The following is a 22,608-nucleotide window of genomic DNA, read 5'->3' on the forward strand; positions in this document are numbered from 1 at the left end:
CCATGGCAAGGTTCCTCCCTCTTTTCCATATTAAGCAGTTACCCCCAAATGCCACATGTTCTAGATGTGACAAGCTGAGGGTCTCTGGAACCGTAGTCCAACTCTCTGCTGGCTGTTTGTGTCAATGATTCTCATCTACACTAGGCTGCTTTAGTCCCCATGGGCAGCAGAATAAGGATTGGTAAAGAGAAAGCAAATGTAATTGAAAGTTGCCTGAGGCCCTGATTCTCATTTGCATGATGTGTGAAGAGGGTTTGCATGTGGGGACTAGTGTGAGAGACATCCTCAGGTTTTAGGGTTTAAGATTAGCCACAAGACCTTGTGAAATCAAGAAAAATGTGTGGATGTGAACCTTCAGTTGAGGATCGCATCTCAAAGTCTGATGCAAATCCAGGTCTTCCAGGTGTCCCCAAAATGCATATCCCCTTCTGGTGAGTTTGGTCTCTTCATTGGAAGTCACCATCCAGGTGTCTTTTGGGAGAGATGCACCTTGATTCTCTCCGCAGAATTTGTTTCCTTGGTATTGATAAAGGGGGGCCCTATGGGGCAGTCAGGATTCTTCAGGCTACAATGGTTGAGCTATGAGGGTAGCATTGAAGAGGTACCACAGCCTCTTCAACAGGGATTATTGTAAGAGGTTTTTCTGAGTGTTCATCAGAGAGGACAGGGATCGATAATCCTATTTATTTGAAGCCATATAATCTTCCTGAAACTCTTAAATGGTGCCTGAATCTTTAATTACAGAGTTGCAAGATGGGCTGCTGCAAACAGGCCCACCTGCACTGACTTTTACTGAGGGTAACTGGCAGTAAGTAGCCAGGGGAATATTGAGCTGCTGCTTGTCTTGGATAATTTAGGGCAAAATGTTGACTGATGATCTTGCCATGAACTTGCCTTGGCAATCAATTGCTGTATTTGATCATTAGTTGCAATCATTAATATACTAATCTATTGGATGGGTATCTCAACATTACTAGGGTGAGGTTAAATATGAAGAAAGGAGGCTGAGGTTGTATGAATGTTCATGACAGTCCTTATAAGGAGCCAGACCGCTACATAAAAGAGAGGTTAATTTGTCATGCCAGAGACAAAGCAGGATTTTGTCTCCTGCCATCAGATAGATCCCCAAGGAAGGATGTGAGTATGTGTGAGGAATGGTACACATTCTGCTTTACAACAGTATTTTTGCTATCTTTTTATATGCTTGAAGCATTTATGTCTTTGCTCTGCTAATAAAAGTGCTTTGTCTGAATGTGGTTGTTGCTGTTGTGCACACCGGGCTCCCAACCAGACATTGAACTTGCTAACCTTGCTTCTGTTGTGCTTGACTCTGGGCCTAGAAGCCTGTCAGCTCTTTAAATGGGTAATTAATTGGAACTTGGTAATCACTCAAGGACCTTTTAATCAATTTACTTCATCCCAGGGAATTATCTTCATATGTCTTACATCAGGAGTGGTTGGCATGGCCAAACCATAGCTTGTAAGTCATATGCAGCTCTTCTCAGTTAAGGTGCAGTTGGCAGAGTCCCTCCCCAATTCTCTACTTAACAGATTTGGGGGAAGCTGGGGCTCTCTGCCTTGCAATTGAGTGGTGGGATAGCGACAGGAAGGCTCTCAGGGCTTCAGCCTTGTGGGGCACACCTGCTAGGGCTTGGGACTTCAGCAGGAGTGGGGCTGAAGGGTTGAGCCCTAAGCAGGCACTTCCCCCAGGACTAAAACTTCAGCAGATGTACAGATTGCTGTGTGCAGGTCAGTGTCAGTAAATTTGATCACCCTGTTCTATGTAGCGACAGGAATACCTAGGGTGTTGGAAATTCACTAGGCAGAACTCTTCTGAGTCAGTAGTGTACAACACAATAGTAGGGAACCTTGTGCTGTAGCAATTGGTGTCACTCAGTAAGGGTTGATCATTCCAGGGCGTACTGAGAGCCTAGTGCCCAGTGGGGTGCTGCAGAGGCTGTCTTGGGTGTGAGATAGAAAACTATGGCTCTGATCACATGTGTCTTTGAGAATCCCGCCTCAAACCCTGCAATAGTTACCAAGGTGTCCAGGAGAAATTCTAGACCCTACTGGGATACAATGGCCTGGGACAGCAACAAAATGCTGGGCACCCAGCCCTTGGGGTCTGCCTGCCACCCCGCCGGGTACTGATCTTCCACGGCTTTCTCCCTCTGACAGCTCCCCACGCTGTCTGTGGTTGTCTGCGGGGCCGCATGCGGCCACAGGTCTGCCAGGAGCCCTGTCCCCGCCTGGGATGCGCCGGAGCGCTGCTGTCGGTGTAAGACAAGGGCGGCGCGGGGCATTGCACAGAGCTTCCTTAAGAGGCCGTTCAAGGAGCGCAGTTGTGCCCCGCGGCCTCGTTAATATTCATGAGCTGGGGGCGTGTCGGCCGGACCGGCCGGGCGGCTGAGCCGGGGGCTTCTCGGCGGAGCGTGAAAGTGACAGCTGGCCAGAGGGGAGTCCCGGAGGAGCGCACCGCCCTCCCGCACAGCTCCGGGCGGCAGCCCAGCCCCGGGCGTTGCCCCTTTCCCTCCACCCGTCCTCAGCCGCCGGGGGGCCCAGCTGCCCCCGCCCCCCAGAGCCCCTCTGCCCTGCGCCCTATGGCTTGCCGCCGGCCCTCAGGAGGAGGAGCCATGTGCTGTCGGTGCCCGGGGCCCTGCCAGCGGCTGCACCGGGCAGGGCGGGAGTAAGCCCCGAGCCTCGGGGGCTGCGGAGGCGGCGAGGGACGCCCCGGCCGGAGGAGGGCGGCTCTGCCCCGCGCCTAGCCCTGCTCCGGCGGGGCGCTGCCCTGCACCATGGACAGTCTCCTGGAGCCCTTCCCCGCCGAGCGCCCCTTCCCCGGTTTCCTGGACCTGGGCGACCTGAACGAAGCGGATTTCCTCTGCAATGTGGTAAGGGAGCCGGGGCGGGCGGGTGCCCTGGCGCCCCTCCTGCCGGCCGCGGGAGCGCGAGCCCGGGCAGCGCAGCGCAGCGCAGCGCAGCGCCCCTTCCTCCGGTCCTGTCTCCAGCCCCTGAGCGTCCTCGGCCAGAGCTCGCCCTAGGCCTCCACGTCGAGCCGACCCGAGCCCCCAGAGCTGTTCCGCGCCCGCCCAGTCGCAGAAACTCCTGGCGCCTCCCCGAGGGGATCAGCCGCCCCTTGTGCAAGATCCAAGTCAGTTTTTTAACCCGTGTCTAATGGGGATCCCGCAGCGAGCCCTGGCGCCTTGTTCCGGGGCTTATCTAACTCATCCTACCCTAGCGGCTCTGGAGAGTGGAGCTCCTAAGTGAGGGGGCGGCAGGCCCTTCCGCTGGAGACTCGCGTTTCCCTTGCTTATCTGCTTTTCGTAAAGCGACATCTGTTGCTTGGCTAGCAGAGTACTGAGTTGCTTTGGGGGAGTGAGGGGAAGTAGAGGAGAATCTATTCAGCCAATTCCCAGGGTGTAAAAACAGTGTGTTCATCTTTAAGAAAATTGTCCAGACTCTGCACCCTCTTACAACTTACATGTACAGCAGCTCAATTTTAAAACTGCACATGAGATTGTTGTCCCAAATGAGGAAAGTGAACTTTGTATTTGTGAACAAGTTTAGCTTTGGACCAGTATGAATATTGCTGCCTCTCTGCCAAACTGTAACTGTTATCTGGAGCCTTTCAAGTTGCCTTCCAAGTGGCGGATAAATAAGTGACACAGAATCTGGGTATGTGCTAAGTGTAATTTGTTTTATTTATACATAATCCAGTCCTGGAACAGAGGTGATCACAAACAGCATGGCTGCGTCTACACGTGCACGCTACTTCGAAGTAGCGGCAGTAACTTCGAAATAGCGCCCGTCACGTCTACATGTGTTGGGCGCTATTTCGAAGTTGAAATCGACGTTAGGCGGCGAGACGTCGAAGTCGCTAACCCCATGAGCGGATGGGAATAGCGCCCTACTTCGACGTTCAACATCGAAGTAGGGACGTGTAGACGATCCGCGTCCCGCAACATCGAAATAGAGGGGTCCTCCATGGCGGCCATCAGCTGGGGGGTTGAGAGATACTCTCTCTCCAGCCCTTGCGGGGCTCTGTGGTCACCGTGGGCAGCAGCCCTTAGCCCAGGGCTTCTGGCTGCTGCTGCTGCAGCTGGGGGTCCGTGCTGCATATACAGGGTCTGCAACTAGTTGTTGGCTCTGTGTATCTTGCACTGTTTAATGAAAGTGTGTCTGGGAGGGGCCCTTTAAGGGAGCGGCTTGCTGTTGAGTCCGCCCCGTGACCCTGTCTGCAGCTGTGCCTGGCTCCCTTATTTCGATGTGTGCTACTTTGCCGTGTAGACGTTCCCTCGTTGTGCCTATTTCGATGTTGGGCTGAGCAACGTCGAAGTTGAACATCGACGTTGCCAGCCCTGGAGGACGTGTAGACGTTATTCATCGAAATAGCCTATTTCGATGTCGCAACATCGAAATAAGCTATTTCGAAGTTGGGTGCACGTGTAGACGTAGCCCATGCAAGTAATACCTGTAATTCCTGCAGCTTTCAGGAAATGTATCCCCCCGCATCACTCCAGGGCCTGTTTCAAGGGTGCACCTGTGTCTCAAGAAGGGTATGTCTACATGGTAGTCATGGAGCTACTGCAGCACATGTAGATATGCCTGAGCTACCTTAAATCTAGATAAATCAATAATAATGAATTCCAACAGCAAGGGACATATTGTTGATATATTGGAATGACCAGCCTGTACTGTAGCAACTCCTCTGTCTGTTACTTGAGCCAAATAGATCAAATCTAGTCTACATATATGTCACACTTCCCATTGCAGTGTAGATATACCCTTAGATTGAGAGCAAATTCTTCTGCATACATAGCACCCTCTATCTAGAATCTTTATGCCCAAACTCTGAGATATGGTCTACATACATTTGAAAGTTTTACTGGTCTAACTATTTTAATTAAGTTCATGATTTCCCCCCACACGCACCCCCAAAATAGTAATACTGGTAAAATCCCTAAGATGGGCTGCATTATTCTAGTATAAAAGTTCCTTGCAGCAAATTAGCTTATTCGTATGTAAGAATAATTTAGACCATTATATTATTTTTATGCCACTGTATCAGGATCCATATGAGGGGAGCTGTATATCAACTAATATATCAAATATAGTTAAGGTGATGCAACTTTTATGTATAGATAAGTCCAAAGAAAGATAACTTGGAAGACTATACCTACAGCACCACCCAGTGATACTGACCATGACACACGATTTAAAAATGTGTACTGACCATATGTAGGATGTTATTTTTCCTGAGTAATTAAATTACTTCTCTGCTTTGTGATACCAGCATGAGAGGCATCCATGCTCATTACTTCTCAATGACTCTACATCTATTGTGCTCATCTGACTAGAAAAAACTTTTATTTCACACCACAAACTCCCCATGGGATCTGAGACTTTGTTTTTGCGCATGATCAACCATAAAGATTCTGTAATCTTAATCCAGATAACACATCCATTGATGATATCAGAGCCAGAATCTACTGGGATTGAATTCACTCTCCAGATAGGGGCTCTGTAGAGAAAACAATCATAAAAAGAAGTAAAGATGCATTCTAGGAAATATGACTGTAAAAATGATGAGTAAGAAGGTCCTATTTTTACATAGCTGCTTTTCAGAGATGCTGACTTAAAGTCTTATTGCTGCATGATCATTCTTAAAACTGTCTGGGTATGTCCACACAGCAGCCTTCTTTTGAAATAAAGATACAGCTACACTACATTACCCTTTCCAAAGGGGAATGCAAATACGGCCAATCAGAAATGCAAATGAGGCATTAATTTCTGCATTGCAGACCTCATTTGCATAATGGCAGCCATTCGCTGTACTGGAAATGCTGTTTTTGGGGGAAAAAAACCAAGCAATGTAGGCAAGGTTCCTTTGAAAGGAAACCTTGCTTTTCAAAAGAACCCTTCTTCCCCATACTTTTCAGGAAGAAGGGTTCTTTTGAAAACAGGGTTTGTTTTCAAAGGAACCCTACCTACACTGCTTGTTTTTTTTTTCTTCTGAAATCAGCACTTCCAGAAGAGTGAGTGGCCACTATATACAAATAAGGGGTGAGATATGTAAATCAACATCTTGTTTGCATTTCTAATCAGCCACATTTGCATTCCCTTTCTGGAAGGAGAATGTAGTGTAGCCGCAGCTGAAGATATTTTCCAGAATAACTTATTTTGAAAGAATGCAGCTACACACAAAAATGCATTTTGAAATAGCCCTCAGCTATTTTGAAAGAGATCATCTACACACAATACAGGCTATTTTGAAATAGATCCATTGGATGCATTGTTCCTTATTTTGAAATACGCTCCACTCCCTCTCTACACAGCCCCTGTTTTGAAATAGGTGTTATTCCTCATGGAATGAAGTGTACTTATTTCAAAATAAGCCAACCACTCTTTAGAAATTATTTCAAAATAGCAGTTATGTTGTGCAGCTGTTGTACTGTTATTTTGAAATAACTTTATTGTGGAGACGTAAGGTGACCATCTCTTCCCCGGCCAAATATGGGACATGGAGGAATGATGCTGTCCTGGCCAAAACAGAATGGATGGTCATCCTATCTGGGAGTCAGGTGGTGGCTGCCCTGTGGGGGCTGGAACCATGTTGGGGTGCTGCTGGGGGCAGCTGTGGCTTTCAGCTTTCCCATGATTTGGGACACCAGGAACGGGGCTGTCGCCCTGCCAGCAAAGCTCCCGGCTTCCACTAGCTGGAGGAAGCTGGGTGGGAGCCACACCGATCCAGCTCCTGCCAGCTGGGGGAAGCTAGGTGGCAGCCATGCCACTGGGCAGTTCCAGCTGCTGGCTCCCCCAGCCATATGGAGCTAGAACTGGGGGAGCCATCTTCACTCATAAAAAAAGTGGAATATGGGTCAATTTGCCCCTTTGGCAAAATAAATAGAGATGCTGGGCTGGAGCCCAAAATACAGGGCTGTCCCAGCCAAAACAGGAGGGATGGTCACCCTTTGTAGACATACCCTGTATGATTTCTCTTCAGAGAGAGATGAGGTTCACCCCAGAGACTCTTCCATGTATCATTCAGGAAATGTAGTTCCCTGTAAAGAGGTTGGGTAAGCATTGAGTTCACCAACAGCTCTTTCCTGAAACAGCACCTTTCCTTAGTTAATCATCTTGTCACTTAAGCAGTAGTTTATAAAATCTAAGGCTGTTACAATCTGTAGTAATGGGATCATAGGTCTAGGTGCATCCTGGAATTAATAAATGAATGTGTCTGAAAAGGGATGCTTGAAAGAGAGCAATGTTATTTGTCAGAGGATGACTGATATCTAGTTTAAAATCATAAATAGGGCTTGGTCTCATCAGTGCTTGGATGGATGAACACAAAGGGAAAAGGAGTCTTTGGAAAATGCTCCCTTTGTTCACTGAGATAAGTATATTACTAATGCCAACAAGAGCAGACTCTTTTAGCTTTCTGGATCACCTACTGCTTTTGAACACAGAGGAGTTTGTTCAGTACTGTCTCTGGAAATGACTGTTTAGCAATAAAGCTAATCCTTCATGGGATATTTGCTTATGGAATTAACCTTTCTGAATTCTGCACTGTCTACCTCAGGCTTTGACATTTTTCATTATTCTTGTCAGAATGCACATAGTCATAGACTTTGTCAGCGTTATGGCTCAGGAAGGAGGGGCTTGTGGCCTGCAGCAGGTGATTGGGGTGCAGGGTCTGGGAGGGGATTTGGGTACAGGAGTGGATTTTGGCCTCAGGGAGAAGGGTGTAGGATGGTGTAGAAGGGTGTGCAGGATGTGGGCAGGAGTTATGATCCAGGTCAGGGGCACAGGAAAGGGTGCAGAGAATTTGGGATGTGATCTGGGAGAGGGAGTTGGTATGTGGGAATGGGTAGAGTGCCAGGTGCAGACTCTGACCAGGAGGTGCTTACCATAGATGGCTCCCAGCCAGCAGCCCTGCAGGACCTTCAGGCAGGCTCCCTGCCTGCCGCTCAAAGCAGATGGCTGCTGGGCCAGCATGTACATCCCTGCGCAGTGCACCCCTTGAGGGCAGGATCTTTGTGTGCTGCATGTATCCTTAAACACACCCCAGGCAGCTCCTACTGGCCAGTTTCTGTAAAACGGGGGCTGTGAGGATTGTCCGAGGGCAGAGACACCCTTCCCAAGTGACACACATCATGCAGACGCACACACGCTGGCCTCAGCAGCTGGCTGCTTTGATTGGCCTGTGGGGCTGTGGCAGGATGGGAGCCTGCCCAAGGCTCCTGCTGGGCTGCAGGACAATGGTAGCCCAGAGTATCGTGGCAGGCTGGATGCAGCCTGTGGTCTCTATTTTGCCCATTCCTGCCTCAGACCTTCCTAGCTAAGCAGTCGAACAACCAGACTGTCCTTCCCTTTTATGAGGGGAGGTACCTCCTGAGCCTCCATTTTGGTACTTTGTAGCTTTAAATAGAAAATCAGCATTTGGGTTTTTTTGGCAATGGAGGGATATGACCTTTCTTTGGAAGGTCTCATCATCTGTTGAGTAGTGGAGTGTTGTGTATATCTAATACATTCCAAAGGAAGTTAAGACCTCTCTGTTAGGAACATTTGAGAAACATCATCCTGCGAACAGCCTCCTCTCCTACTAGACAACTTCTGATGTGTGTTGGGGTCAGCTGGCCAATCTCATCCTAGCCCCCATCGTGGTGTCCTGAGGAGATCCCTATAGTCATGGTGGATTGACACAGTTAATGATTACGGTTGAGGCTCACTGCTGATATTCAGAGGCAGATACAAAGAGAGGGTCTTGGGTCATCTCTGCAGGGAGCTAGACATCACAAAGAGGAATAAAAGTGAGACAGAAATGGGATGCTAGGGAGAAACAGGAAGGGATTTTATGAAAATGTTTGCAAAGTAAATATATTAAACAACAAACAGAGGGTAGAAGCTTCCTGTTACGTATGTGCTGAGGTTACTGGTTACACAGGCTGATCCAGAACAGCATGTCAGCAGCAGCAATTGTGATTCAGAAACTGCAAGATAGTAGCTCTGCAGATGTTGGGGATGGTGTCTGAATTACAGTACCTAGAAATGCACTTTGGCCAGATCTGTCAGAAAATTGTTGTCTCCTTGGAGATGAGCCCAGCTGTCAGTGTTGCTGGTGGTTTTGTCGGAGGCAGGAGGACCTGGCTGTAAGAAATCAGAGAGCATTGGAATATGGAAACCCTCCCAGATGGTAAATCAGCTTGTTTTACCTGCACCTCTGAGTCCCCTACTTGGTAGATGGTTTGATTTATTGAGATTCAATGGATAACTCATCTTCTGGGAAACCTGAGGGAGTCTTGCTCCTTCCTTTCTCTAGTAGATGAAAGCCTAGTTGCTAAATAGCAAGATAAGCTACTGCTGCTTGTCTGTCTCACTACACACATCACATGCCTGAAGGATGGAAGTAAATCGCATGCTTAAAATTCCTATTTTCCTTTTTGATTCTCAGCTTCCACAGTTATGGTTCTTGGGGTTTTCCCCCTCAGGCTCTGGCCTTGGTGCTGAATACACCTGAAGGCTGGTCTTTGGTGCAAAGTCAAATTGCTGTTTTGTTTCAGTCCCAGGAGAGAGGAACCTGGGGGACTACATGCTGGTGGGTAAGAAAATGCCCATCCTGTATTTTGCTGTAATCAATAGGTTAGGATACTTGATTATCATCAAAGGAATGTCAGAGTTTAATGGTGCTCATGGGTGGGAGACAACTCCAGGTTCTCAGTTGTGTTTGTTTATTTTATTTCCATGCTACCCAGGCCCTCATTATGCAAAGGGCTGTACAAACCCAGAGTGAAACACAATCTCTGTTCTAGGAAATTTACAGTCGAACAAGTCAAAGGACAACATAGCTACAGACAAACCAATAAGTAAACAAGTAGCCAGTGCTGGCCAATATTGTCTCATGAAGGTCTGTGCACACCAACAGCTATTATCAAATTGTATGTGGATAGCATGGCAAAGGAGAGTTGTGAGGAGGGATTTGAAGTGGATAAGAAGGTAGATTCTGAGATGTTTGCATGTATTGCCTCTGGAGCATGTGGGACAGCATGGAAGAGAACCCCAGGGTATTTGTTTGCATATTTAACAAGTGAGCAATGGATGCTGGTATTATGGGCCTATCAGAGGTGTGCTTTAACAGCTTGATAGTAAATGAGAGAAGACCAGTAGGATGGGGAATTGACTGTGGAGGATTTTGAATACAGGCAGCTTATGTTTGAAGTGACAGAGGAAGGAGAGCTAATGCAGGAGTTGAAAGACATAAATGACATACTCATTAATAGTGAGCAGGTTCTAGGGACACAGAGGGCATGAGTCTGCTACTGAAATAGCAAGAAGAGACGTTTTTCCAAATTCAGTTACAAAATCAATACTTTAAGAGTCACAATGCATGTGAATACAAGGCAGTCCTTAAGAAATAATGTCAAACCGTACCTTTTGTAACCCCTCTTTTAAGAACAGTGCAAAACCTTTGTTAGAACCAGTTAGAAAGTTTGTTACTTTCACCCCCTGGATGGAGAGGCAAATGGTGACAAAGAAAATGCTGTGCCTGGGGATAGGCTCCTTTAAGCAGGGAGGAGCAATGTTCACATCCACCCTCCATGTCCCCTTCCCTTTCCCAGGCTCTACCCCCTTATAGCCTCCCAAACCCACCCCCATCTCCAGGCTTTACCTGCCTCAGCCCCCAAATCTACCCCATTACCAGGCTTTGCCCCCATACCACACATCCGCTCCCCCATCTCCAGGCTTAACCCCTCTGAGCCTCAAACCACCCCCTGGAACTAACCCATCCATGGTGCTGGCTGGGGAGCCTACACTGGTTAGCCATGGGCACCCAGTGGAAGGAAGGCAGGTGTGGAGGTGTTCCACTGGTAGGGGTGAGCCAAGCCACGCCCACCAATGGGGTGTGGCCACCTGGGTAGCGGGGCAAGTGAGGGGCTCTCTGTGGCTCCCTGCCCTGCCACTGCTAAAGTAATGGAACTAAATTTCAGTTGGTTTAATGGCTGGATCCCTCTCCCTGCCCTGCCAGCTGTTAAACCAATTAAATTTAGCTCTACTGTTTCAACAGTGGCAGGGCAGGGAGCCTTAGAGGAGTTGGCAGCAGCAGCGTCTGGAGCCACAAATAACTCCTTGAGGAGCTGCGTACAGGTGGCCAACCCCTGCGATTGGGTATTGTGGTGCTGTGCACAGACTCCAGGTTGGTTAAAATATCTGTTTGCCCATGGTGTATCTTGGTGATACTATTAAAGACTGGAACAGGATCCATTTCTAGTAGAAAATAGGTTTCAGTGTGTGCAAAAATGAGTAGCGATTGCATATCGCTAAAAAGCAGGCTCTTAAAGTGGAGCCCTGGGGAGTGACTCTACAATAACAGCCCATCCTTGACTGTAAAACTTCCTCTATGGATCATGCGCTGTCTCTGAGAAGGTTGTAACTCAGAAAGAGATCATGCTGAGCCCAGCTTCTAAATCATCTTTCTGTATGTAGGGAATCCTTATAATACCACAGGAGATGAGGGAATTCAATTTCATCTCTGATCCTGAGGTAACAGCAAGACGGGTGTGGTGAGGATTGTATTTTGGCATAAAGCTGATTGTAATTCTTCTCAAGATTTATGTTGGTGCAACTTTGAAAATAGGTTATTCCAATTATTACCATTTGTGCATTCTGCCCACACAACTCGTATTTCAACAACTCAAGCCCACTAGCTAACTCTCTAGTATTGGAACGTCCACTTCAGGGTACAAAATGGAACTAATCTCCCCCAGTTATACCCTTTGCTGTTGTTCTGATGTAGAGGAAATGATAGCTGATGGGAGGAAAACTCAGACTATTTCCAACTTGATCTCCATGCTAATAAGCTAAGAAGAGCCATAGCTAATCATTCCTTGGATAGCAAACTCTTTAGGAAAATCCAGGCACTGCAAGAAGTGGTGATGGGGACCCACTTGTAGGAATCATTCCTCGAGAGATAGCACTGGGTTAATTCACAACCACTGCAGTAAAGGTACCATCTTTTTAATTACAGGTGAAAGGTGGGTTCTGAATATCCATTGCCAATAAAAATCCCACAGCACTTTTTTGTGGGAATCAGGGTTGTTAGTCCTTGTCTCCAGGCCAACTTCAATCCTGGGTAATTATACTATTCCAATCTAAACTCCCACTGTAGTTTCAGTTGAATGCGATCTTCTTTGCTTAGTGATCCGAATTATTTTGGTAGTGTTTACACAGGTGATTTACTATTATTTATTATTATTATTATTATTATTAATAATAAAATAGGTAGAGTTTCTGTATACAATTAAACAGCAGCTGCTTCTTCTCCCAGAGGTGCCTGCACTGGTTGGTGATGTAGCTTCTCTACATATTGTTTATATGCATTTTGATATTCCTTGGGTACATGGTATAGAAACAATAGGGGACTTGTTTTAGGCTTATGAGATGGAAGAGAGCTGGTGACTCCTGGTCTCCTTTTTAGGTTTCTCCTCTCAGATAAGCCTTGTAAGAATAGGACTGAATGGTAGGGTGCTTTCTTGTCTTAGTGTGTCTGCAGTTTAACAGTCTGTATTTGCTCTCAGATCAGGAAAAGCTGGAGCAGGGAATGGGAATCTTAGAGCTGTGCCACAACAGGTGACTGCTGGTAGTGCAGTGAAAGGCAGGCTCTGTGTTTCAATCCAGTTGCTTTCTATGTACACACCATGCAGTGTTTACCTCTGTCTAGTTATTCCTGGCTGTTCTAGAAAACAAGCGGCCACTTCTCTCCTGCTGCGACGCAGAAGAGTTTGAAATGTCCTTTTTCCCATTCATGATGCTCACAAATGACCATTCCCTTCTCCTTTTTTCTTCATGATCACCTATATTTCCTTACCCTCACTCTCCTCTTCTCACTTTTTCTCTGCTAAATCTCACTGTCTGCCTTCCTAATCCTCTAGACTTTTTCTGACATGGTCAATGTCAAAGTGAAAAGGCTCTGAAGCAGGTCTTCTCCATGCATCAGACAAGATCATATGGAGGGTTTAAATGCATGTGCGTGCACACACACTGTCCAGTAACCTTCTCTCACACACACACACACACAGGGCTGTGATGAAGCCTTTGTATCTCTAAGGTTGCATGAGTCACTCTATCTCAACAGTGATGGCAGTTGTATTAGCTAAGCCTGTCTAAAACTTGATCTTTTACCTAGATTAGATAGAAAATAACAACTTTAATTTGATGACCAGGATCCTGTTCAATAGGAGTAGGTTGAACATCTCTCTCATTCAGCACTCTCAGGACCTGACTAGCGCTGGACAAAAGAATTTGCTACACCATGGGAGGTTAATATTGTCTTGCACTTTAGCGACAGTTCTGCTTATTGGGCTCTTAGAAGACATTGGGGTAAATTACAGCTAAATAACAGCACAGAACCCTAGGAAAATGATTTATTCGGTGATGAGCTGTCGTGGGACAGACCCATTTAATCAGATCAGTGGGTCTGTCTTATGAAAGCTCACCACCGAATAAATCATTTTGTTAGTCTTTAAAGTGCTGTATTTCTGCTGCTTTGTTTTGTTGGATTACAGACTAACACAGCTACCTCTCTGTTACTATTCAGCACAGAACCCTGAGAGCCTGGACTGGTGGCTATAAACAAACTTTATGGGACCACGGGAAACCTGGCCACATCCATACGTGTTCATCAGGTGAACTAAAATCCTGATGGATTACGGTTGTTGCCAGACGAGAGAGTTCTGGATTAGAGAGGTTCAACCTGTATTATCATTCACTTGGGCTGTGTCTAGACTGCGAGGAGCTGTCAGCAAAAGATACAGAAAGTGCACATTGCAATTTGCATATCTTTTGCCAACAATTCTGTCAGGAGAGGTTTTCCCGACACTTGGCTCATCCACATGGGGCCAAATGATGGGAAAGGCCCCTCTGCCAGGACATCCCTTGCGCCTCCTGGCATGAGGTATATCAGGGATGTCAGCAAAACACATCCACTTTTCTGAGTGGTCTCGAAAAAATGGACATGTTTGGATGCAGCAGACTTCTTCAGAGACCATAGGTTTCGGAAAAAGTCTGCAGCCTAGATATAGCTTTGGCGGCACAGGTGGCTCTATCCATGCATTTTGTACTTGTCATGAGGTATATTACATAGCAGGGAGGTAGTACATTTTTTTGTGAGGATTACTTCCCCTAGGTGAGCTTCCTTCCTCATGCCCAGTGGAATTCTGGCAGATTCAATAAGATACAGGGCCCACTAGCATACTAACAGGTTGTCTCCTCTCTTGGTACCCACTAGAATCCATTTCTAACAGGATAAGCTTCCTTGCTGAGGCCTCTGAAATTTTAGCTTCCTACCTATGTCAGTTTGTCCCCACCAGCCAATATTTACAGAGTCTAGATTTCTGCACAGGATCCTTCTCCTTGTTTGCCATGGTTACTGAAATCTCCTCTCCTGGTGGAGCTTTTCCTGAGCAAAATAATAAAAGAAGATTGTATGACGAGCTTGAGTGCATGTACTATGACACATGGAAAAAAAAAACCTGCTCTGAGTCATACGTCAAGCTGAATTTAGAAGAGGTCAGTGTTAGTGGGTGCATTTCACAGTTAGTTCAGTTTTGCATGTCAGAATGGTTTCATGTAGAACCTAGGTGATAGTTAATGACAGCCAAATGAGAGAGGGAGGGAGGATGGATCAGTGCTTTTGGATGAGCTAACAGCTGCTCCAGGGAAGGAACCCAAAGGCAGGTAACTTAGCTGAGGGGAAATTAGCTGGGATATTTTAAAGGATAATTGATGGAACACTTTTTTTAAAACAGCCGTTTTCAGTCTCTATCTCAGAGTTTAAAAAAAAACAGCAGTCAAGTAGCACTTTAAAGACTAACAAAATAATTTATTAGGTGAGCTTTTGTGGGACAGAAAAGAGTTGTTTGCATAGTGATGAGTTAGTCTCTGAACTCTCTGATGTTTTCATGCTAAAACAGTGACATGGGATTTGGTGAACTGATGTGAAGCCACAAATACTTACTTGCCAATTGAGCAGTGCTAGTAAAGGTCAGTGGTCCTGTGAACGGGCCATTAGCCTACATGTTAGGAGATTTGGGTTCTATTCCCTGCTCTGTTAATCACTTGGAGTCTGCTCTTGGGCAGGTTAATTGCGGAGGATGGTAATACTGTTCCTGTTTGCCTAGTGCTTTGCAGTCTGTGGATGAAATGAGCTATACAGGCCTGTGGACAGGGGGAGACAAAGTGGGCAGTTGCCCTCAGGCCTGGTGATTCAAAAAGGCCTGGGGCTTCCAGCCATCCTGGCTACCATAAGAGTGTCAGTGGCCAGAGTCTGGACCCTTTAAATCTCTGCCAGATCACTGGGCAGCATTCAGGGCTGGTGGGAGCAGGGTCTTGCGGGGAGCAGTGTGATGTACTCTGGGGGTTCTGAGGGCTGGCTGCTCTCAACCTGCCCCTTCTGCCTGAGGCAGAACCCCTTTGTGAAGCATGGGGCCAGTTCCTCCACCCACCTTCCCAGGGACCCAGCAGGTCTGTCGGCCCCCCCAGGGACTGTATAAAGATTAAACATTATAGGTTGTGGCTTGTTTCTGCCAGCTGCATTAATCAGAAAAGACCTCAAATATTCTACTTGTTATGTTTTATGTTCCTGTCCACATTAAACAGATACCTTAGTAGTACTACTATGTTCTTGTAAAGAGCACCACATTAGCATCAGCTGCATATTTAATTCGCAAGCTTTTGTCACTGGCATCCTTTAGGGCAGTGGTTCTTAACCTTCACTGCAGCCTGCATCCCTTTGGTTCTCAAAATATGCTCTGGCACCCCTTATCAAAAATCAAAAATGGAGATGTGGGGCCTATACACTTTTAAATTCATATTAAATAGACTAGGCAAAACCTTCACCAAAGAATAAATGGACACAGAGCAGACATCAAGAAACTCACTACACATGAACTGGTCAGTGAACACTTCAATGGATTGGGCCATTCTACGAAAGACCTGAGAATTTATGTCCTAGAGGAGAGAGAATTTGAAAACATTTGTGAATTGGAATTCATTTTCAAATTAGGCATATTAACACATGGTATGAACAGACACACCAATTACCTCATGCATTACAAGGACTGCTTCCCTTCCTTTGATGCTTGTTAATTATCTCATGCAGGACACTTAACATCCCCCACCCTCATCCCCCTCCTTTAGTCCTATTTAGTTTGTCAGTTTTTATTGCAATTTTTTTTCTGTCATTTCTACTTATAAATATCAGTCTGTATTGGAAATGAGATTGATCTGATGAAGTGCGTCTGTCCCACAGAAGCTCATCACCAAATAAATCATTGTTAGTTTTTAAAGTGCTACATTTCTGCTATTTTGTTTTGTTGGAGTACAGACTGACAGGGCTGCCTCTCTGTTAATATGTAAAATAGTATTATGTTATTACTCACCACAAATAGTACAGTAGGCATACAGAAATACTCAAGTACTACCCTGAGATGTTGCAGAGTTTTGCTGTGGAAGTAAACTGTAGCTGACACATCATGCATCAAGAAATACCCTGCAACGCAGTGGTACACTGTATTTTGTAGGGAGATAATTTCACTACAATTAGCTTAAACTTGAAAATACATTTGTATCATTAAAAATGTATAATGTTAATAAATACATAGGTTTGATGAAACAAAGTTGTATTTAAGTGTCTGTGCTTAATTTGTATTTTCAATGCCTACCTTCTAAAAAAATCTGGCATGTCTCACCCCCCCAGAAAGGTCTTCATGCACCCCCAGAGGGTGTGTGCACCCCAGGTTAAGAACTCCTGCATTAGGACTAACCCTAGTCTCTGCACTGTGCAAGGGACACCTCTCCCTGCTTCCATTTAACCCTGGATTATGCCTTTATAGCCAAAGTCAGCCCACCTAATGGTGCTCACATGCACCTCAGTTTGAGTTAAATATATAGGTCAGGCTTTTCGAGGTCTTCTCCAGGACTCTGCAGAAGGACCTAATCCAGAGCCCATTATAGCAGTGATGTTCTTGCATTATTTCAGCGAGCTCTGGATCTGGCACAGAATGAATACAGCACAACTGAATGAGTCATAAGGTCTTAATTCCATCTTTAACCCCTGTAGGTCTGATTCTGCTCTCAAACATACCACATAAATCCAGAGTAACTTTCCTGAAGTCAGTTCAGAATTACTCAGATCGCTTATGGATTTCCACAAACTTGGCCCTGACTGTGTTGCTACTCTTGTTTTCTATATTCCAAACTGAAAATAAAACGATTTCTTCTTTATAAACCCAATGGATGAACTGAGGTGGGATTCCCAAAGGGATCTAGACTCTGAAACACTGATGATCATGGCACCTAACTTTTAAGCACCTGGTAAATAACAGGAACATCACTGATTCACAAGGCCAAGTTAGGTACCCAGGCTCACTACACAGTACATGGGGAGGAGAAAGGCACCTTAGAATGAGAGGCAGAAAAGCCAGTATCCTACAGGGAGAGCAGCTTAAACTATCCAATGGGAGATGTCAACAGTATACCATGTCCTAAATTCTGCCCTTCTCACAAAGATAAGCACCTGTCTCTGTTTAATGATTCACACATGGGTGTCAGGAAACTCGGGCACCTAAGGTATACAAAAGTGGGTAAGGACAAAAAGAGAGAGGCTAAGACACAAAATAATCTCAAACTAATTACTTGGCATGTGATCTTGAGTAGGTTAATTGAGGAGAATGATAATAGTTATTCATATTTGTGTAATGCTTTGCAATCTGTGGATTAAGTGAGCTGTACAGCTCTGCCAAGTGGGAGACAAAGGGGGCAGTTGCATAAAGGGTAACAAGAAAGCATTCTAGGAATATATGGAAAGCAAGAGGACAGCCAAGGACAGGGTAGGCCTTCTACTCAAAGAGGAGGTGTAACAGGGTTGGACTCACCACCAGGGCACCTCATCCTGGTCACACTGGGGATTAGCTCAGTTTGTTGGAGAGTATTGTCTTCTGGCCACTGTCCCACCCCCAATCACTCTGCTGTCTGCTTCACTGCCTCCATCCTCAGGGTCCGAATTGCTCCCTGGACTGAAGCATCCACTTCAGGACACCGTCCTCAGGCAGTAGCCACTGTCAGATCTCTTGTCCACTCCCAGGGCAATCATCAGTCCTCAGTCTCACCTGCCGCTGTGGCCACCTGCAGGCCGAAACTCTAGCCTCTGTCTCAGGGGCAAGACGTAGTCTGTAAAGGCCACACTCAGTGGTGGCTAGATGTGCCAGGGGACATGGGGGGAGCCCAGGCCCACCCATTACTCACAAACCAGGGACCCTCTGGTAGCAGACATCTCCCATCATCCTTCTTTCTCCTTTACTGCTCCAGTTCCCTGAGCCACCTGCCCACCACCTTCACACCTTCTTGGCCCTTGTAGCAAGACCACAGGCTGGAGCCTCTCTCCAGCTCCCCTGAGCCTACTCAGTACTGTTCCACCTAAGGCACTTCTCCAGGGAACCAGTGCTGCACCCTCCCTGGTTAGGATCCAACTGCTCACTACTCTGCCGAGCAGATCCTTATCAACAGGGTTGCCTCAGCAAGTCACCCTCTCATTGGCTCCACATGAGCCTTTTTCCTCATTGGCCAGGTCTCTGTGCAGGCCCCTCCCACCTGCTTTGAGCCCTCTTGGCCATAATGAGGCAGCTGCCTGACTACAGGGGGACAAAACCGTAATAAAAAATGTGGAAATGACAGAGGTCCTTAAAGATTTCTTTGTTTTGGATTTCACCAAGTAGATTGGTGGCGATTAGACATCTAACATAGTGAATACCAATGGATTTGTCAAAAACAACCTGTGTCAAACCAACCCGATAGCTTTCTTTGACAGAGTAGTGAGCCTTGTGGGTAAGGGTGAAGCAGTAGATGTGGTATATCTTGACTTTATTAAGGGTTTTGATACTGTTCTGTTCAAAATCTTCATTAATGATTGAAATAATGGCAGAGAGAGTGGACTTACAAAGTTTGTGAATGATACCAAGCTGGAAGCAGTTACAATTGCTTTGGAGAGCAGGATTAAAATTCAAAATGATCTGGACAAATGGTCCAAAATAAATAGGATGAAATTCAATAAGGACAAATGCAAAGTACTCCACTTAGGAACAATCATTTGCACGTGTACAAGATGGGAAATGACTATCCAGGACGGGGCCCTGTGAAAGGAGATTTGGGGGCCATAGCGGGCCACAAGCTAAATATGGTTACACCATTGTTGCAAAAACAAAAAATAGCAAACATCATTCTGGGGTACACTAGCGGGAGTGTTGTAAGCAAGAAATGAGAAGTAATTCTTCTGCTCTGCTCTGTGCTGATTAGGTCTCAAATGGGCATTCCATTTCAAGAAAGTGGTGGACAAACTGGGAAAAATCCAGAGAGAAGCAACAGAAATGATTAAAAGGCTTATGAGAGAAGATTTGAAAAAAATGGGTGTGCTCAGTCTGAAAAAGAGAACGGATATGATAACTGTTTTCAAGTCCATAAAAGGTTGATACAAGGAAGAGGGAGAAAATTTGTTCTTCTTAACCTCTGAAGATAGGACAAGGAGCAGTGGCTTTAAACTCCTGCAAGGAGGCTTAGCTTGGGCATTAGGATTGCCAGGATAGATAAGCCCAGGAATAATTTGCATAAGGAAGTTGTAGAATCTCCATCAGTGGATATTTTTAAGAGCAGGGTAGATGAACACCTGTTAGGGATGGTCTAGATCTGCGTTTGAGACCAGGGAACACCAACCAATAACACTTTTTATGTGGAACACCTATGAAAATTTTCTTCAAAACGTTGTCAGCCTTCGCCATTCCCACTACCCAAAAAAATAGCAACCCATACTGCGAAAACAAGCGGAAGTAATTTAATCAGGTATCATAGCAATGAAGAAATAACATTGTATCTGGCTTTAATAACAGGAAATATATCAGTGCATGATATTAAAAAAGCATCCAACTCCGTGACACACCTGTGAGTTGTTCATGGAACACCAGTGTTCCATGGAACAAAGCTTAAGAAACACTGGTCTAGATAATGCTTAGTCCTGCCATGAGCACAGTGGGCTGGACCGGATGACTTCTCAAGCCTTCCAGTCGTTCCAGTCCTATGATTCTATGATCTGCTTTGCTCTGTACAAAACAGACAGAGAAGGACTTATTTCTTGCTCAGTGCTTAGCGCGTTCCCTGGCATGTGGGAGCTGCAGTTTCTATTTCCCTTTCTTTGCCAGAGAATGAAAGAGAATTTGAACAGGGGGTCTCCAACCTGCCAGGGAGATGCTATAACCACTGAACTGTGAAAAGTCTGATGTGGGGCTGTCCTCTGGAAGCTGTTGCATGGTGGATAAATAATTAGAGAGAGGTAATAGTTTGAGAACTGAGCCCTGGTGTCTCCTACCTGCCAGGTGGTGCCTTGACACTGTACTACAGAGTCATTTTTACTCTGTCACTGGCTTAGTGACTGTTCTGCTGTGGGTAAATACTTAAATAGTCATTGGGCCTCCTGCAATGTGGGAAACCCCCCACGTATTGGGGTCAGGGGCGGGGAATTGAACCAGGATTCCCACATCCAAGGTAGCTGTTCTAACCATTGGGCTAAAATTGATTGCTATGGAAGGGGACACCTCTTCCAGCGGGACTTTGAATGGGACCTAATCCAGTAGGTGGTCTCTGAGCACACCTACTGAATCTGACCCTGCGCATGACATAGGGGAACAAATGCTTGTCTCCTCCCAATTTGTGAATTGCCCTGGGGCTTAGGCAAGAGACAGGCATTCAAATGTATAAAGGCAGGCAGCAGTGTGTGTGCTCAGAGATGGTTACATGGATACTAAGGGAACTTGTACCCAGAAAACTTAGGTGCTGAGTGAGTTTAGGAACTCATAGGGCTTGGCAGGAGTCTTGTGGATTGCAGTGAAGGGAAAACTGGTACTTGTGGATCTGGGTTTTAGTCCCTGTCTCTGCTCCATCCCCAAGAGAACAAATAGACCATGAATCATATCAGAACTTTACCCCTTCCTGAGCTTTGCAATGCAGTAACACAAAGTAACCATCTCCCAAAGCTTGCTCCCTGGGCATGGCTGTTCCTAGGGTTGGGCAAAGTTCCTTCTACCCCCAAAATAGGTTCCCCCTTCCATTAGGTCCAGGAAGGTCTTAACAAACTGCATCGGTCTCAGTGAGCCAGAAGAGCTTCATTTGTTTCATATAGGGTACTAATGCCTGCTTGGATGTGGGCACAAAATAGTAGACCTCTGTCATACTCCTGCACTCCCCAGCGCTGTTTATTGCCCATGGATTCATCATCCTGTAGACTTCTGGATTTTTTTTTTCCTTTAACAGTAAGAGACCTTTGTGGATAAAATTAAATTTTTCCAGATGGTGTTAGCATGGGTTGCTCCTTAATCCATGTTTGTAGAATAGTATCATCATTTGTTGTTTTTTTTTTTCTAGTCCTCTGGCGTCTCTGACTTACCGATGACCTCTCAAAAATAATTGTCAGGGGTTCAGTATGTTTATCAGCGTGTATTAGAAAATTTCCTTTGGATATCTCCCAGACCTGCCAAACTGCACACATTTTATTTTTTCCAAGTAGTCCCTTTATCTGCTTTTTACAAACCGGGCAGAACTGTTGCCCCTCACTTACCCCGAGTGCCAGAAAGTGATCAGAAGAGCTTATGGGGTACAACAGACAGCACCACTGAGGATATTATGCGCAAAGAACGATCTGCTCTCACAGTATTCTCTTATTTTAATATGAACCAGAGTAGTGCGTAAAGGCCTCAAACTGAGACTGAGCCTCTGTGGTGCTCAGTACTGTATAAGCACATAGTAAGAAACAGTTTCTTTTCCGAAGAACTTAAGATCTAAATCGACAAAAAGTGGGAGGGGCCAAGAGGTGAGTGACTTGCGCAAGATTCCATGACTGGCTGGTGACAGAGCTGCAGATAGGCCACAAGTGTCCTCTGCCCAGAAGCTGTACGAGACCACCTCTCAGTGCATAATGTCATCATCATGCTTACATATTTGATCAATATTTTTATGCAACATCTCTTGAGGATACAGTATTTTTCTGAGAGCAGGGGAAGGAGACAAGGGCAAGAGAGGATGACAACTCAGGAAGAAAGAGGGGAAACAAAGCAAATATGAAGGAAGGAGAGAAGAGGAGACAGAGGTAGCTATTTATTCAGCACATTCTTCAGCCATCTGGACCTGTTGGCTTGGCTCCAGTTGGACAGGCTCACAGGTTTATCCACACCATGATGTAATCTCCACTGTCCAGCTTTGATTTTCTCCCTGCTCTGAATGGCCTCTTAGCTGGCGCATGTGGGCACTTTGATTTCCTGTTGCTATTTGTGGAGCTCTCCTGGATAGTCCTAAGTAGCTGCTGGTGTGTTTTGTATTTCTGAGAACTGAGAAACTGCACAGCTTTTTCCTGGCTGTTTTGTCACCTTGGGAACCAGATCTTTGCACAAGTATGTGCTGGCTTGAACAACGCCTTGGCCCGGAAGGAGGATGGTCCCTCTGGATAATGTTTGGAATGTTGTTGCTTGACCCTGCAGCACATCTTCCCTGAAGCACCAGCAGCAATAGTGACTATTA

The 22,608-nt window shown here is 45.9% G+C and overlaps 1 protein-coding gene across 4 annotated transcripts in view; it reads left to right on the forward strand.

Moving 5' to 3' along the window:
* Positions 1-2,662: 2,662 nt before the first annotated feature.
* The window catches only part of CREB3L1 (cAMP responsive element binding protein 3 like 1), a 74,076-nt gene continuing 54,130 nt past the window's right edge, over positions 2,663-22,608 (forward strand). For all 4 annotated transcript variants that reach the window (XM_074998963.1, XM_074998965.1, XM_074998967.1 and 1 more), the window contains exon 1: positions 2,663-2,891. In XM_074998963.1, the coding sequence (XP_074855064.1) occupies positions 2,796-2,891 (96 nt within the window). In that variant the 5' untranslated portion in view covers positions 2,663-2,795. The remainder of the gene's footprint in view (positions 2,892-22,608) is intronic.

This window comes from Carettochelys insculpta, chromosome 6 (assembly GCF_033958435.1).
Source record: "Carettochelys insculpta isolate YL-2023 chromosome 6, ASM3395843v1, whole genome shotgun sequence".
NCBI classification, from domain to species: domain Eukaryota; kingdom Metazoa; phylum Chordata; order Testudines; family Carettochelyidae; genus Carettochelys; species Carettochelys insculpta.